At 40.1% G+C, this 17609-nt stretch overlaps 1 protein-coding gene across 6 annotated transcripts in view; it reads right to left on the bottom strand.

Moving 5' to 3' along the window:
* Window positions 1–17609, bottom strand: part of FN1 (fibronectin 1) — a 67677-nt gene that overhangs the window by 48838 nt on the left and 1230 nt on the right. For all 6 annotated transcript variants that reach the window (XM_045855857.1, XM_045855860.1, XM_045855865.1 and 3 more), the window contains exons 2-12: window positions 17343–17471; window positions 16302–16439; window positions 14793–14924; window positions 13459–13596; window positions 11067–11225; window positions 8677–8868; window positions 7724–7903; window positions 6955–7131; window positions 5739–5891; window positions 4116–4244; window positions 2961–3104 (exon numbers count right to left, since the gene is read on the bottom strand). In XM_045855857.1, coding sequence (XP_045711813.1) covers window positions 2961–3104; window positions 4116–4244; window positions 5739–5891; window positions 6955–7131; window positions 7724–7903; window positions 8677–8868; window positions 11067–11225; window positions 13459–13596; window positions 14793–14924; window positions 16302–16439; window positions 17343–17471 — 1671 coding nt within the window. The remainder of the gene's footprint in view (window positions 1–2960; window positions 3105–4115; window positions 4245–5738; window positions 5892–6954; window positions 7132–7723; window positions 7904–8676; window positions 8869–11066; window positions 11226–13458; window positions 13597–14792; window positions 14925–16301; window positions 16440–17342; window positions 17472–17609) is intronic.

Below are 17609 nucleotides of genomic sequence, written 5' to 3'. Positions count from 1 at the left end.
CCATGTAAATCAGTCAATATAGGAATCGTGTCCTTTAATTATTTACAACAATTGGCATACGGTTGTTTGAATATTGATCCTTTAAAGAAACCCTACTATAATTTCCCCAGATAAAGAGATACCTGGTTTACTTAGTTTAACTGTTTTACTTAGTTTGGTGATCAATCATAATTTTGAGGGCCAAAACTTATGATGCCATAGAATATACAACACCAACAATGATCCCTAATGTAAACCACGGACTCCGGGTGACAGTGGTGCTTCCGTGTAAGCCTACACTCACTGTGGTAAATGCACCCTTCTGGTGACGGTATCGGTAGGCTGCGCATGTGTGGAGGCAGGAAGTTTAGGAAAAATCTTCCTTTCAATTTTGCTGTGAACCTAACACGCCCCTAAGAAAAACAGTCTTTAATTTAAAGAAGCTTATGATGGTTAAATGTCTATTAAAACAAACTTTTAGAAAGGCAACACAAATGACCTTGACTGCCCACCTTGATGCCCAATCATGCTTCTGTGGCTACCAAGAGGACAAGAAAGTGATGGAGCAAACCTACAGAAGTTTCTTTTCTTTCCCAAACGTCAAGCCCCGGTTTGAAGGGGCTTGACATCTATGTTCTCGATGTGAGGCCTGGGCCAGGGCTCCCCTGTGAGAGGACTGCCTTGCACTGCACAGGGAGGGCACACGTCTGTCCAGGCAGTAGAGACTTCACTTGTCCAGTATTTGTAAGGTCAGTTAAATTCTGGCTACCGCTATGCTCTACCTTACTCCGCATATGACTGGAAAACTGAAAATCTGAAAATTCTGACACCATTTGCATTATTTGGATTTAAAATTTTGATCATCCTTCCAAAACTGGTGAGTTGGTAAAACTTTTTAAATTAACCTAAATGAACAATTACTCACTGTTGTGAAAACTTTGTTCCCTCTCTTCCTCAATATGATAAGGCTGACAGTAAAATAGTTAAGTAAAGATATAATACAAGTGTGTCCTTTAAAATTCAGTTAAAAGTAAAGTCAAAAAATGAATAGTTTCCAGTAAAGGTGACCCTGGAGAAGTTAAACATTTATGGGTTTGCAACTCCGTCCTTTTTTTCTCTATTTAGTTTGCTGAGCTCTGTGCCTTCCTAGTTGTCTATTGACAAACCAAATGCCTCTTATCTTCTGTTCGTTTGAACAACTCCACAAGGCCTCTGCTGGAGGGAGAGAGGAGCCAAGGCTCAGAGACCATCTGTCGGCAACCTGTTTACCCTGTCTCCCCCCCCCCACTCTTAGAACCCCATGTGCAAGGCGCAAATTACTGAGAAAACCAGACATACAGACAAGCCGTGTGCTGAGGAGAAACACCAGTCCCCTCTCCCCTACATCTCCTCTACGTTCCATAGGCTGGACTGTTAATCTTTCGAGAGACTAGGAACAAGATCAACATGTACGAGTCCAGCACAGAAGGATTCCCTCCCGTCTAAGTTTCCCCTCTGACACTTCCACGGAAATGCTTCCGGCCAGAGGCTACATGAACAAGCTTACTTCAAAAGACAGAAAAAAGTTCTCTCAAAATCAATGAGAAGAAAATCACTTTTAATAGATTGTCACACCACTCCAATAACAATCACCTACACAGAAACTAGAAAGCATGATCGCTTTCTATCCCTTGACTGCATAATTAAGACGAAAACCACAATTTTACTTTCTGAACATATGGTAATTCTGCAACCATAGTTTTAAGAATTACTAAATAAAAATTTTTTGAAAATGATTCTTATACCCAAATTCACCATGAAATACAATTTAGAGCCAGGTCAATCTGAGCTGGGAACCTGAGTAAAGCAAAGTAACCTTGGCAGGCCTGAGCCTGTCTAAGGCTTGAGGAGTGCAGGACCTCTTCAAAGGTCATGGGAAGAGTGTACCCGGGAGGGTGGTATTCAGGATCAAATCATCAGCTGTTAGGGCTGGAAGGAACTTGAACAGTAAGCTGCTACAATCTCCCCATTTTACAGATGAAGAAACAGTGAGTGAAGCTTCAGGTGCATCTCTTTAGAAGCAGAGACAGAGCTGGAAGCCACGCCTCCCTGAATTCTGCCTTTGGCCAAATTGTTTCATACCTTGTTATCTGGGATAGCGAATTTCTGTCCCAGGCAGATTCTGAGGACCTGATAAATCTCTCTTTTTATTTCTGAATGTAGGTCATGTTTTCAGTCTAAACTTAACGGAAGCCTAGGAGGCCTTGTACTTCAGTAGTTGCTGAAATAATTGATGCCTAAAAATTAGACTTTTATAATTCAATACTTTTTTTATAATTAATCACCCAGTGAAACTTAAATTCAATTTTTAAAAAATAAATTAATAAAACCACGACTCACTCATTTTAATTATGCCCTGTGACCTGAAAAAGCCCCAGCAATAAACATTTCAGAGTGTTTGAACTGTGTGGGTGGAGAACTGACCAGTTACTCAATTATCGACCCAGAGTACTTTGTTCCCCACACCAATTGATCAAACAAATGAAAATTTTGATGAAAAAGGAGCCTAGAGGGAAAAGGGAATGAACACGTACCCTCTATTGTATTCCATGTAATTTCTCTATACAACTTCTCTGCTAAGAACCACAACACGGAACTCTGACCCTTTGCTCTCAGCATAGCTCACTCTGTGGTTTCTGTCCCCAGGTGTGGATGTGAGATGAAACCAGCCAGTGTTTCAACTTAATGGAATGTTCTAAGAAACAAATCACATTCAAGCACTTTTTCACAGCCTTCCACACCTTTTACTTGATTGAGGAGAAAGGAAAATGCTTTTAAGTCAAAAATTTAATTGATTTTTAGATGGTGATAGAAGAGAAAGATGGTAATGAAGGGCATTCCAACTTAGGCATCCGAGTATTAGGGACCAGGCATCGATGCTGCCCTTCCTGTGTTCCTAAGCTCGTCTATAATTCTCAGTTGGCAAGAATAGAGCTACTTACCTGGATAGGTCTGTAAGGGCTGGCAGTGCCACTCCCCAATGCCACGGCCATAGCAGTAGCACTGGTACCTGACGCCATGCACGTACTTCTCCCAGGAGTCTCCAATTTGATAAAACGTTCGAGTCTCTGAATCTTGGCATTGGTCTAAAATATATACAAGTAAAGGTTAAGCAGCCTCAAAGACTTAAAGCTACAAATGTAATTTCAGGGTGCTAGAGCATTCATTCTTAGTTTTAACAGAAACTTACAACTGTCCTTACAAATATATGCAGTTAAAAAACGATTTTGTTCAAATATTCTACTGTACAGAACAATGAGTAGTAAAAAAAAATGCATCAGGAGGAATATTTAGTTTTCCAAAAGAACAATATTTCTAAATAAAACTTTTAAGATTTAGATTCAGTATATATTGATATGCTGAATATTAATTTGAGAAAATAAAGTGCCATAGTTTACCCATATTATAACGGTTTTACCATTTGAATAACAAAGACAAAATATCACTTTATATGCTTTCTTCAAAATTTGACAAATTTAATTTTATATGCAAATAAATGAGCTAGAGTTTCATTGTGAATACATGCTGAGCGGTTTCTAAGAAACCTGTCAGGCTTCTCTCTCAGCTTTGGCAATCTCAGGTCAAACAAACCCGAGTATCTGATCAGTTTGTTTTCTTAGTGAGCAACCTGTCTCTCTTTTAGTAAAGGATCATTAATGGGTTACCTTAAAGCTGGTAACACAGCTCTGTTGAGGCTCAACCTTCACTGTTTGCTTAGATCTATTGTAGAGGGCAACCAAGAACAATAAAGTATTTGGAGGGAGGTATTTACTGGCATCATCATTTGCTCGAGTTATTGCACAGTCAGCAGAGGAAAGTTCTCTTGCATGACACGGACTATCGGCATGATTCAGAACCCAAGAACAAATTACATTTAATGAAAAAAAAACTGTATTTATCACCAAATTTAGTGAAAATAGATGACTGCCAATATCAAGATTATATATGGGTCCGTGATTAGAGGAAAGACTTTGCAAAGCTCTTTGATGAATGTCTCAATCCAACTTCGATCATGTAACATCAAACAGCTCTCCTTATTTGAAATTCGCTAACTATTCTCAGTGGCCAAATCCATCTGGAGGGGCATGACTACTTACCAATGGGATCGCACTTCCATCTACCCCGGCCCTGGCCGAAGCAGGTACAATTCAGCATGTGTCCCTCTTCATGGCGCTTGTGAAATGTGTCGTTCACATTGTAAGTAATGTCATCGACAATGCACTGATCTATTTAGGAAACAGTGGGATGCGTGGAGAACTTTTGAAACAAAACAAACAAACAAAAAAACCCTATGCTTTTCAAAACACACAGTTCCTTCCACTAAATTATCAAGACCTCCCATTAAAATAGCTTTTCTAGCCCTGGCTGGTATTGCTCAGTGGATTGAGTGCTGGCCTGGGAACCAAAGGGTTGTAGGTTCAATTCCAAGTCAGGGCACATGCCTGGGTTGCAGGCCAGATCCACAGTAAGAGGCACACGAGAGGCAACCACACATTGCTGTTTCTCTCCCTCTTTCTCCTTCCCGTCTAACAATAAATAAAATGTTTAAAAATAAAATAAAATAACTTTTCTACTGCCATAGAATAAACATCTTTAAACTCAGTAATACAACTTCTGCACTCACAAAAAGTCTCTCTCTTATAAAATTGTAAATGATGGTCAAAGTAGCTACCACTGAAGAATGTGGTAAAATACACCTTTTTGTGGAAAGGCAATTTTTGAACAAATATGTGTTTTACTTTCAGAAAAGTTCTAGCTTAGTTGAGAATGTCCTTTAAATCTCTGCTTGTTACAATAAATGGAAGGAAGATTAAACATACTCATATACAGCAGCCAGTACGGTATAATGGTCTGATATCTGGAATGGTGGGGGTGGGGAGATAGTGGGATTTGGGAAATAAAAATGATATCTACAGCATTCATAAAGTTAAAAAAAATAATGCAAACTCTGTTCCCTGAGAGGTCCTGAGAAAATCACTGTCTGTCTTTGGACTTCAGCTCCTTCCTCTGTTAATGAGGAGTCAGTTTGCATTCCTTCCTACTCGGGTCCCTTTCACTGCAGCATCGTATGCAATTCTCATTGCTCCTGGGACATGGTTCCCATTAAAAGCACAAGTATGTCTTCTAAAAAAAGTGAACCAATTCAGGCCAGCGACAGCACACCAGCTTCCATGGATTATTTATTAGCTCAGAGTTCTACTTATATTTTAATTTTCAAATGAAGCAAATAGAAAAATGAAAAGAGATTTAATAAATCAATATCCCTATATTCTATACCTGGGTCTAAAGGGGAACACTGATCTGGACAGAACAAACTGGCCTCTCTGTGTATGTGTCTCCTTGAATCTGGATCTGCAAGGGTCTGATTTCAGAAGAGCAAAGTCTCTTTCCTTCACAGAAGTCACTCAGACTTTTCTAGACAAGAATCCGATGGCACAGCTAAATACTAAAGGATCAAATGAGGGTGTTCTAGCCTTTGAAGTCATCGTTTTGGCTCAGCCCACGTTTCACATCCTGGAAATATTTTACAACCATTGAATGGCTGTGCCAGCTTTTCTTGACTGGCTGTCTGACATGTGAAACTCATCCAGCACAGTAGACTCCATGGAACAGTATTGCATGTTTTCTCCTACTTCTGGGTAAGTACAAGTTTTCACATCAAAGTCGCCCTCTCTGTGCCCTTCGTCCTCTCAAATGTTTTCAGGCATCAGCAAGCATACCTCGGAGCCGGGAGTAGGCGACACAGGTCCATTCCCCACGGCCATTCCCCACACATGTGCACCTCATCATGTGGCCCATGTCATGCTGTTTATCCCACTGGTCTCCAATGCGATACATGACCCCTTCTTTGGTTGTACAGATTTCTTCATGGGCTGTTTAGAAATAGATGGGAAACACACGCTTGATAAAAAATGGACATAAGGTCGTGAAAGGTAGGCAGAATTATCAGTCCAGTTTGGTATCCTAAGAACTCTCACTTGGAAAGAATCTCATGTGCCTCAAAGAAATCTCAGGGCTGCTCTGTAGATGAACAGTCTTGAGCCCCAGGGAGGCAAGCATAGTTCAGAGATAAGGTATGTTATAGGAAGTAATCACAGCAAAGGTTAGGGGATGGCAAACCACGATGATACCTTCACATTCACACAAAGGGTCTGCATTATTCTAGATGTCTGGATTTGACTACTGTTCCAGTTTATTCTAACTCAAAGGGAAGCTATGGGTATAGAACTGTAAGCTCCAGTGTGGGTATAGGATAGAACTGTAAGCTCCAGTGTGTTTTTCTTCTAAATGCAACATTCTCTTTGGTTGAAACGAAAAAAAAAAAAAACAAAAGCAAGCCTAAGTTGTTTTTTCCTTATGTTTTGTTGCCTCATAATCCCACTTGACAATACAGTGTACAGGCTCTTGATTCTACAACTGGAAAATCAGATGTAGTTACGAGGTTCTTGAGATTTGAAAACAAATCAAAAGGTATTGGGTCCCCTTTCTCCATTCATGCAAACTAGGGCCCTCCCCCGTCTTTCAGAGAAAGATCCCTTACTTGCCAGGAACCACAGTTTTTGTCACTTTGGTATTTAATAAGTGATAGACCTTATGCCAGTGAATCCAAAATTATGTGTAGATATTGTAGGTCTGTGGCTATCACAGGCAGTTACATCTGAAATGTTTTAAGCTACTCAGTTGTGCGTTCTTTACAAAAGACACATTTGTGCAAAATTTAAATGTCCCAACATTTTAAAGTCTTTTTTACTCCATTTATATTTTGGGATTCTAAATCATACCAATGGGTTTTTTAAATTTTACAAATAACTATATAATTCATATATGTGTATTATATCACCAAGTTGTTTTATAATCTCAAAATTAAGTCTTAATGGGTCAAGTAGGAGTAAAGAGGACACCGTTCTGTCTCGCTCCATAAGGGCCTCATCTTACCAGCCATGGGGCAGAACCCAAACTTCTGGTCGGCGTCATAGTTCTGCGTGGTTCCGCACCATTTCATGTTGTCTCTCCTGCCCTCAGAAGTACAGTCAGTGTAGTTGTGGTTGTTGAATAGGAAGGGGAAGTGGCACAAGGCGCCATTGGAATTTCCACCTCGAGTTTGAATCAACACTGCCCAGAACAATACACAAATAGGAAGAAAAACGTTACCACTGAGCTTTCCAGCGCACAGCAGGGAATGACTACGGAAAGGTTCTGAGAGAGCCAGCCTTCTGCAGCTCATGCACGGTCTGTCTCAGAATAAAAGATGTCTGATAATATAGTTCTAAGCTTCCTTAGCGTGTTCACCTTCATTTTCACTCTCATTTTTCCCATTAAGAAAAAAAGCAAATGGTCACTTTGAAAACACATAGTTGCAACCAGAAGAGAAGCAAAAACAGTCATCTGTCCTCTGTATTCTTCAGCCCATGGGATTACATGCTGGTTTTAACATGCAAGTATCTTCAATCCCGTCATAACCCTGATGTGTCAGAAATAAACGAACTGGCAGCTTTTGCCCTTGGCGTCATTTTCCAAGAGGACTAGGGACCATGGAAGGATCTTCCACTGTTAAATTAGCACCATGTCTCTTGGGTCTGGACTACAGAAAAGTGATACTTCCTGTGCAACCTCAAGATTAATGGCTGGATTGCTGACTGATAAAAACAGGGCATGAGAAATGGGGTCTTTCTCACTGCTGGGTTGCCACCCCGGGGACACTCACCAGTATGGTCTGTACAGAAAGAATATTTCTGGTCTTGTTCATAATTGGACGTCGTGCTGCACCAGAGATGGCCATCCTGTCGCCCTTCGCTGGTGCAGGAGTAGAAAGTCCTGCCGTTGTAGGTGAATGGCAAGACACATGGCTCCCCGTTCGAATTGCCACCGTAAGTTTGCATTACAGCTACAAGCATAACCAAAAAGGTCTCGGTAAATAGAGCTGCATTTATGCCCCTGGTAACTGCTAATTTATACCTTAAACGGGAGACTGAGCTCGTACGACAAAGACAGATGATCATCTGGCTAATTTCAGCCAAAAATGCATTACTCAGGAAGTAGACAGAGCAACACTTTAAGTTTCTCTGCTGACATCCTTTACTACCACCTCTATTACCATGCCTCAGTTTCCCCACTTGTAAAGCTATATTAATACAGGTTAATTAAAGATGCTGCTCAAAGGATACTGGAGGAATATGCATGATTCTTTTAGTGGCCTAAGTATTAACACATGAGACTATTCTAGGGGAAAAGTCAAGTGCACCAATTATTATTGCTATAATTACTAACTACCACTTTTGCAGACCAGAAGAGAGGCATTAGGTTGTTAAAAGGTTACAAAGCTCCAGCAATTTGAGATTTGGAGTTTAAAATATGGATGATTCGTTATTCAGAAAGCAACGCTTCTGTAACAACACTTTAGACAAATAAAGATAATCCAGAGCAGTTTAATTTTCACTACGGAAAAGAAAATACATAGATTAAAAAGAGTGGAAGAAAACATCAAATGTCAATCCTGGCTGTTATCGCTAGGGATGAAATTATAACCTTTTCATGTTTGTTTTATTGTCTTAAACTTTTTGGTAAATTAATGTATTGCCTTTCAAAAACGAAATAAAACAGTACCACTGTTTTATACAAAAGGTATCAGTTCTACTTTTTTAAAAAGATAATGCATACCTGTCTCTTGGCAGCTGACTCCATTGCCCAGGCAAGTGCAAAGCATCTGTTTATTGCCTTGTGTCTTCAGCCACTGCATCCCCACCGAGTAAATCACACCACTGTCTGTGATGCAGTGACCGTATGGAACAGACTGGGAGTTAGTCTGAGGCTGGAAAACGGCCGTTTGAACACCTGTGACAGTGCCAGATCCTAAGGACATGAGAGAAAAACCACAAAGTTGGACCAGAGAAAATAACTATTTCCTGAAGCTGGGATCTTTGGGGTCCCGTACAGATCACTCTGAAATCCATGTTGTTACTGACCTGAAACTACAAAGAAATGCTCCTCCCATTCTCCATTATTTTTGCACCCAGCCTAGGAAATAATCCACAGAGACTAACAAATCGTCTCTACCTACCAGCGCATTTGGAGCTACAGGAATTATTATTTCCAAATCACAGGCATTATTTCTCCACTCAATAGAGTGGATACCTTCAACAACTCCTCACTCCACCAGGCAGCTCATACACAATCCATGCTTTCACAGCTCTTCACACCAACTCCCATTCCAGCTCATTGCTGACCACTTCCTGGCTCTGTGCCTTGTCTCACTCAACTACTTACTCATCATTCCCTGATGTGCCCTGTGCTGTCCTCGTCCTCTTCTCTTCACCTGGAATGATCTACCTCACTCCTTCTCTCCTGGCAGCTTCCGGAAGCCCAATATACCCGGGCACTTCTCTTTCTGACCTTGTTTTGAGAAATCCCAGCCACCCCGCAGCAGACCCCTTGTCCTGTCCTCTGTGTGACTACGGGCTCTTTGGGGCATGCCCTGGGCTGCCATGTGGATTCTCTAGAAGTTGCCCTACCTTCCACATTTTCTTAGGATTATCTGTGAATGTGCTGTGTTTTTTTTTCCTCAAACCAATCAATTCTCTTAAAATACCTTTCTTTTCAAGATGACACAACAGATTGTGTGGATCCTTTCTTTAAGCTTTTGGAAATCTATTCTTCTGAAGGCCAGGCCCACGGTGGGGCAGAGACAGAACTGGTGCTAGAACAGCTGGTGGACTGACGTGAGCACCCCCCTGACTAGAAGCCACAGACAGTTCACAGACAATGGTTCCCGAGATCACACATACTGGGGAAACAAGGCATCTGCGCTCATACACCCCAGCTGGGAGAGTCGCAGTGCACATGAACATAAAGATCCTGTCCAAGTAGGTTCCATTTTGCTTAATCCCGTGCTTCTCAGACCTTTGTGAATAATGGAAACTTTTCCATGTAATATTAATAATATCAATAATACAGGTAACATTTACTGAATGCTTCCCCTAAGTAACCTTGATTACCCTTTTAAATTAAACACTTTAGTAGATTGATATTTGTAATTGTTTCTTTTTTAGGTTACCAATTTTACTGATAATAATCAAATAACTCAAAGGTAACATCAAATCTAACCTTGTTCACCTTCGTAAGTGCTCAGAGTAACATGAAAACTTATCAAAAGGAAAAAAACCCAAGCAAATAATTAAGATGTTTAGGTAAATGACTGATTGCTAAGAGGCTAAGCAATAAGGCTAATGCATTACATAGTGAAAACTGAATCAAACATATTAAGAATAATAACAGAAGTACACGCCATTGATTGTTTGCTCTCTTCTAATTCTTATAAAAGAAGCTACAATGCAAGGATCTTTTTCTTACACCAGAAACAATTAAAACTTCTTTGTAAAAGAATACTTAGATACTGTGTCATTCATTCCCATCTCTGGGCCTCCATAAATTTCTCAAATCATTAATACCAATACATGAAGAAAATGACTGCGCATTATTTTATGGAATACAACAAGGTCTGCTGGAGCATGGAAACACATGTAAAGGATTGCTCCCACTAAAAAAGAGCTGAATGTCAGACAAAGAAAATGTATTCCACTTTGAAAATAGCCATATGTACTTTTTCTCCCTTACCAAACAGAAAAATCAACTAATCATATAACTCATCATAACTCTCATTTCCATTAAAACCCACTTTAGATATTCAAAATGCACATACATGTATATGTATGTGTATAGCTATATGTGTACATATATAAATATATGTATCTATATACCTATAGATAAATTGTGTAGATTTTATGATTCTAGCCTTTAAATCATTTAAAAACAATTTAATCTCTCAGGGCTAAAACTGTTTCCCTCCACCTCAGGTCCATTTTTATTTCATTTTCATAGAATTTAAAAGTTAACATCAAATAAAGTTCTAACAACAATCTATAAATGAACTCAGCTTACTAGCTGAAACACTGCAAGCCACCCTTCAATGGCATGTCAAGGGAGAGCGGGACTCGCAGAAACGTTTCTGGCAATGCTACCCCGCCCCCCACCCTGCTCCCTCGGGGCCTCACTGGTGGAGGTGGTCTGCACGGACGCGTGCCGTTCACACTTCCATTCCCCTCTGCCGTTGCCCGTGCAGATGCACTGCAGCTGGTTCCCCCGATTGTCCTTCTTGCTCCAGGTGTCTCCGATCCTGTAGGACGTCCTCGTGTCCTGGTCGTTGCATCTGTCTGTGTTAGAAAGGAGGCATTTGAATACGTGCAAGTCAGGTCCAGCTTGGCACATGCTCAACTGAAACTTAAAATATACATACATATTTTAACACACACACAGTAGTTTAAAGCACAGTAAGTTATTTTTTATGTTACGTTTCCATTCAGCTGTGGTTCCACACATGTGAAACTTCCAGAAGATGGGATTACATTCGTTCCACCAAAAAGGGAGCTATCTGATTTAACCTAGTTCCACTTCTCTGTTTGCCAAAATACTTTGTCATCATCTTTCATTCATTAATGTTTTAGAGTTTCCCCAGTGTTCTTTTGGCCAGATTCATTCTCTGGTTTTCTACCGGCCTTGTCTTTCCTTCTCAGGCTCTCCCAGTAATTGCTGTACAGGGCCTGCCCTCCAGCAGAGGACTTTGTTTAGAAAACTGGAAACAGTACGGAGGCAAGTAGGATTCAAAAGGTCTTGGGGAGAGGCCCCAAAGGAGCTAGAAAGACTGCAGCATCTCTTTCTTCATCTGTTTGATAAAAAATTCAGGGGACACCAGCTTCTCTGACTAACATGTTCTCTTCTTTCCCCTGCACACCTATTTAAAATGACTAACAAAACGGCTTCCTGAACTGCTCAGTGCTAACTCTCCAAGTGGAAAAGTGGGACTATTATTGTAAAATGATCTATAACCAAATTACCATTAATCTATGTGTTCAATTGTCTGGCAAATAGATCGTTTCCATTATAATCTGGCTTTGCCCATGTGCTACAATGTGAGTATGGAGGGTTTGATTTGTTTGTGAGTCAGAAAAGGACTGCACCGGGTAAGAGAAAAATAATGGGACAGCTAACGCAAATGCACACAAATACACACCCACATTGATTTCCCACCAGAATAGAAGTCTAAAAGAAAGTATTACGGCTGGTTACAGCTTTTTCCCAAGTCCTCAGCGAAAAAGACTGTCTGCCTTTGAACCTCCTATTTTCTGTAGTCACCTTGAAGCCCTTACTATTGTACTTTGTAGAAGATGGCTATATAAGCCTTTCTCGTCTCCCTGACTTACTCACTAAGTGCTCTTTGAAAATTGGGCTCACATCCAATTCACTTTTGCATCCCTCCACCATCTCGTACAAAGTAGACTTTAAAAATTTCATAAAATAAGTGACTTTTCTTTGAGCAGCTGTTCCCAACTTGCTATTATAAGAGTTTTAAGTAATAGGTAAGAGTTTGAGTCAGACATCTCATTTGTCATAAGCTAAAAACATTACCACAAAGAAAAAAAAATTACCACCAAGGTCTTGGAAGTCTGATGTTCATAATAACATTGTAAATGCAAAAAAATCTAATGAACCATCAAGTTCCTGGGAAAGATCGGGTCAGAATCATTATTACTTTCCATGAGAGATTTATTTTTTTGTTAGCAAAGAATTCAAATCTGGATGATGCACATTTTAAGACGGTTAAACATTTTAAGCTACATAAATAAAAGAGGTTCAAAATATTTAGATTTGATTTTAAATATATTTATAACATGCATAGCTAATGGCTATGTTGCTTCTATAAACTCTGCAGTTGCTATTAGTTTGAACGTTCAGAAAAAGCCTTGAACCCCTATGGCAGCCAGCAAGGCCTTGAGGCAGTCTCACAAGGAGCAGAAAAGCTGGCAGCGGCCTGCTCCTCTTTAGCACTGCTGAGCTTACTGAGGACTTGGAGTAAGAGACACTGTCCTTAACCTCATAGTAGCCACATCATTTCAACCAGTGGCATAAACACTTTTTAATTCCATCATTCCTGCTTATGATTTCCATGTAGAACATACAAGGAAGCCTAAAGCCTTAGAACTGGGATCCACTTCATGCCAGCAGCACCCACGCGCCCAAAGGTGCATTTGCATGTTATTTCAATGGTCTCTTTGCTCATAATACTTTGAAAATGTCCCAGGAATAATTTAGATTGAACATTTGCAACTAATCTTCAGGTCCACAAACCCATTTGGCATTTAAATGAATATTAAGCTTCTTGCTTTGTAGCGGATAGTCTCAATGTTTATGGAACTAAGATTTTTTTTTTAATTTAGTCTTCTTTGAAGAAGCAGAATAAGTTTGTTATGGAATTTTTCTTGACATCCAAAAGCTACCAAAGCACGTTGGTGTATTGGGTGTGTTCTAAATGACATCGCATCACAATTCTCTCTAGGAATCCAGAAAAGAATACCTGGACTCATCTTAAGGTAAACATCTAAAACGTACTTCTAGAGGTACAGGTGATGCGCCCACTGCCTTCTCCCAGACAAGTGCAGTCCACCATCATCCAGCCTTGGTAGGGCTTTTCCCAGGTTTCCCCGACAACATAGGAGATCCCAGCAGCATGGTCAAAGCACTTCTCAGCTGCAGGAAAATGTGGACGCAAAAGAGGGGAAAAAAAGTTATTTCAAATTGTGCAGCCTCCCTGTAATTTAAAGTGCGTGTGTAAGCAAAAATCCAGCCACATTTTTTTTAAGTGGTACTCTGTTCAAAAAGAAAGGCATGCCCTGTAACTAAGCACATAGTAACCAAAGCGAAAGAAAGCTCAAGTTGAGTTGGCAGGCAGAAACTCTGTTCCCCTAATAAGTACATAAGTACATGGACTATGTATTTTCAGCCAGTACCATTCTTCTTCACACTGGCATTTTTAACCGAAAAGAATCTATGTATGTATCCAGTCTGGGGGAAACTAAATATGCGACATTTCAATTTAATTATGAATGACCAATTATGAATACCTGAAAAGTGACAAGAAAACCCTTAAAAATTGGGTTTCTATAAAAACAAACACAACACAAAGGAAACTAAAAGTCTCTGAATTACAGAACAATAACTAGATTAAAATAGATAAGAAAATTTCCAATTTGTATCTAGAGAATCAACTAAGGATTGAGATCAAAAGAAACTCAACAATTTTGGTAAAAAAAACAAACCTAAAGTTTGACAGAACACACACAATTTTATGCTTCAGGCTAGTGTGTTCCAATAAAAATGTCAAAAGTATCATTTTTTTCCTTTTAAATAACTTATATCTTGACCAAGGAAAACCTGATATTAGGTGTTAGACAAAAGAAATTACTTCCTCCTAAATCTTTCAGTTCTATCTTGTGCTTTTGAAACAAAAGTAAGACTTACATACAGGTGAGTACTTTTTGATTTGATTCTATAAAACTAAGGATTATAAAACATTTCATAATTTTTTAAAAGATCTTATTTATTTTTAAGAGAGGGGAAGGGAGGGATAAAGAGAGGGAGAGAAACATTGATGTGTGAGAGATACGCCTATCCATTGCCTCTCGCACGCCCCCAGCTGGGGACCTGGCCCACAACCCAGGCATGTGCCCTGACTGGGAATCGAACCAACGACCTTTTGGTTCACAGGCCAGCACTCAATCCACTGGGCCACACCAGCCAGGGCTAAAATATTTCATTATTTAAAATAAAATTCCAAGTTCACCATTTTTTAAAATTGCACTTCAGACCTCTTGTCCAAGTAGAGTTTGGTTCAACCCAACACTGCGTGCATCCCCACCCCTCCTTCATTGGTAGGAGCCACACACCTATGGGCTTGCAGGTCCATTCTCCTTTCCCGTTACCAAGACACACACACTCTAGCATGTAACCACCAGTCTCATGTGGCCTCCTCCAGGTGTCGCCGATCTTGTAGGACTGACCCCCTTCATGGCAGCGGTCTGTTCAAGATTAAAAAAATGTTAAAGAGAGTGGGACAGAAAACATTTAAGACAACAAAGAATAGGTCTCCTGTTCTACCCAGAGTGGGTACTAAGGTTAGCCAAAGTAAAGACACAGAGAACAGCTTTCCCATCAGAGACAGGGGAAAAGTTAACAGGTCTGGTCACTTGGGGTCATTCAATTAAATGTTTTGTTTAAACACAATGGGAAACCACAGAGAAAATTGAATGGCAAGGAAAGGGGTCATAAATCCTGGCTCCCCAGAGGGATCACAGGAAATTGGGTCCTGAGGCAGCAAAGAAAGGCTGGCAGGCAGGGCCTCGTCACTTACACAGCAGGTTGAGCCTGAGCCTAATTCAATGAAAAAGCCATATTGGGTATAGTATTTCAGCTTTTGGGAGTGGGAAGAGTCTGTATTTTAGCCTAGGTTAGAAATGTCATTTTGACAGAAAGCAAAGAGAGGTGTACTTATCAGATGTGAAAATCCAGGTACTTTTCTAGGCTGTTAAACACAGTAACACATCCAAAGGCTGAACTATCCACTAGATTGAAAAGACTATGGTCCACTGGCTCTTAGCATTTGCCAATAAATTGGGATAAACCCTAACATTAAGTATGGGAAAAGCAGTTGGGCCTATTCACAGGGGACTGACTGACCTGTTCTTTTGGACAGAAGTCTTTGAAGTGACTTATACTTAAAGGATGGATCAAAAAAACTAAATGCTATGTTAATAGAATCATTTGTAACAGTGAATCATACTGGAAAGAGCACCTCAGCTAAATACACCAAAATTGATGAAAAGCCACTCAGTCCCCAAAGTACCTTGGAAACACTGATAGGCTACCACATTATCCTTGGGAATAGAGAGATCCACTTCCTGGGTATAAACTATTGGTCACAAAGAAACCAGACTCTTTGTGTGGGGTGCAAGAGATCTCAGCATTATAAACAAGAGCAGCCCACACAACAGGAGGTTCACTCTTCACAGCCATCTTCCCAATCACTGCAGAGTAATCACATGATCAGTCTGGCTTGAAGATGTCCAGGTAATGTAAAATGGGCAACTGCCTTAAACACGTCTCACTGGAGTGGAACCCAGGAGAACCACTTGGTTACACTATGTACACACACACTTAAACACACACACACTTAAACACACACAGACTAAACATTAGTTCTACCTGTGCTCAGAGAAATCTTTCAGAAGCACAGGAACCAGCTGGGTGACCACATAAGAGTACCTGGTCACCTAGGGTGAGTAAATCCCCAAATTAAAACTATCCAGTCATCGATAACAGAATATGACAGTGAGACAGTAATGGAGAAATTCTTATTTATGATATTGGAGCATCATTTTACAGAATGTCTTTCTTACTTGCAATGGTACAGCTTATTCTTCTTCGCCCAGCCCCGATGCAGGTACAGTCCCAGATCATGGAGTCCTTAGGGCGCTCGTAAGTGTCCCCTACCCGGTAAGTGTTCCCAGTGTACTTGTCAAAGCAAGTCTCTTCGGCTGAGGGGAGAAGGAGAGTCCACGTGAGCCTCACACATGTAAACGCTTGCCCATTGTACTAATCACATGCAAAGGAGAACTCACTTTTCAATTTTATGAGCAACACAATACAAGAAAAAGTTTTTAAAAAGTTAGGTGGGAGACCTAGATTGTACCTTAGGCTCTAATAAAACTTTGACAAGTTCCCTAACTTTCTGTACACTAATTTCCATTGTGAACGAGTCTCAGGCCCTAGGAGAAAGCCATATGAAGCACTACCTTAGGACTGGCTAGACGGTGAAGGAAGGACTTCAGATTCAGATCTATGACTCAGAAAGTCAAACTAAGGTCCACATAAAAAGCAAAGAATTTGGAGAGCTCCACCCCCACCAGGCACAGTCACTTGTTAATCGTATTATTTCCATTTTAGCCTCATCCCTGCTTCTTCTCTGTGCAAGTTGCCATAATATACAGGAAACATATCAATGGTCATAGAAAACAAAAACTTTGAAGTGGTTAATGGTTTTGTGTAAAAAAAAAATCACTTTACAATATAATGCCCATAGCGTTTTCTGGCCCATAATCTTATAATTTTAGATTTAAAAATACTTTCTAATAAATTAAAACCTTATAAGTAAGTATTTTGAAAGGAGAATATGCAAAATCTTTGATTTTCTTATCAAAACCTTCAAGAGAGTAACACAAAAAAAAGACTCTAGGAACGACTTGGAAGTACATTTGTTCTTTTGCTTTAAAGGTAAAGGTAACACGTGAAAAGCAAAATTAGCAGTTATTAAGTGTTTTCAAGAGAAAATGATGGGTCCATTGAAAACATGGTGTATGTACTTTTGCTAAGTTTAATTAACAGGCATCACTTCACCACTTACTACAAGACACTAACTACCCAGGCTTCCCACCACTTACGTTCAGGTTTACTCTCGCAGTTAAAGCCTCGGCTCCCTCCATAACAGGTACAAACCAAGGTATTGCCCAGGTATGTGCGTTCCCATTGTTGGTTTATCTGATAGTGATTCCCATTGTCAAAACAACCAGCTGTAAATAATTGAACAAAAAGTTATTACATTTGCACCCCTGCTCTTTTTCCAGATCATGGAATTTCCTTGCACAACTAAATTGACAAGCCTAAGCAACAGACATAGAAAAAATAAGTTAATCTCCAGAACATGAGGA

The sequence above is a fragment of the Phyllostomus hastatus genome, unplaced genomic scaffold (genome assembly GCF_019186645.2).
Source record: "Phyllostomus hastatus isolate PE091 unplaced genomic scaffold, TTU_PhHast_1.1 phas_contig_137, whole genome shotgun sequence".
Taxonomy (NCBI): Eukaryota; Metazoa; Chordata; class Mammalia; order Chiroptera; family Phyllostomidae; genus Phyllostomus; species Phyllostomus hastatus.
This window is presented reverse-complemented; position numbering and strand designations above follow the sequence as displayed.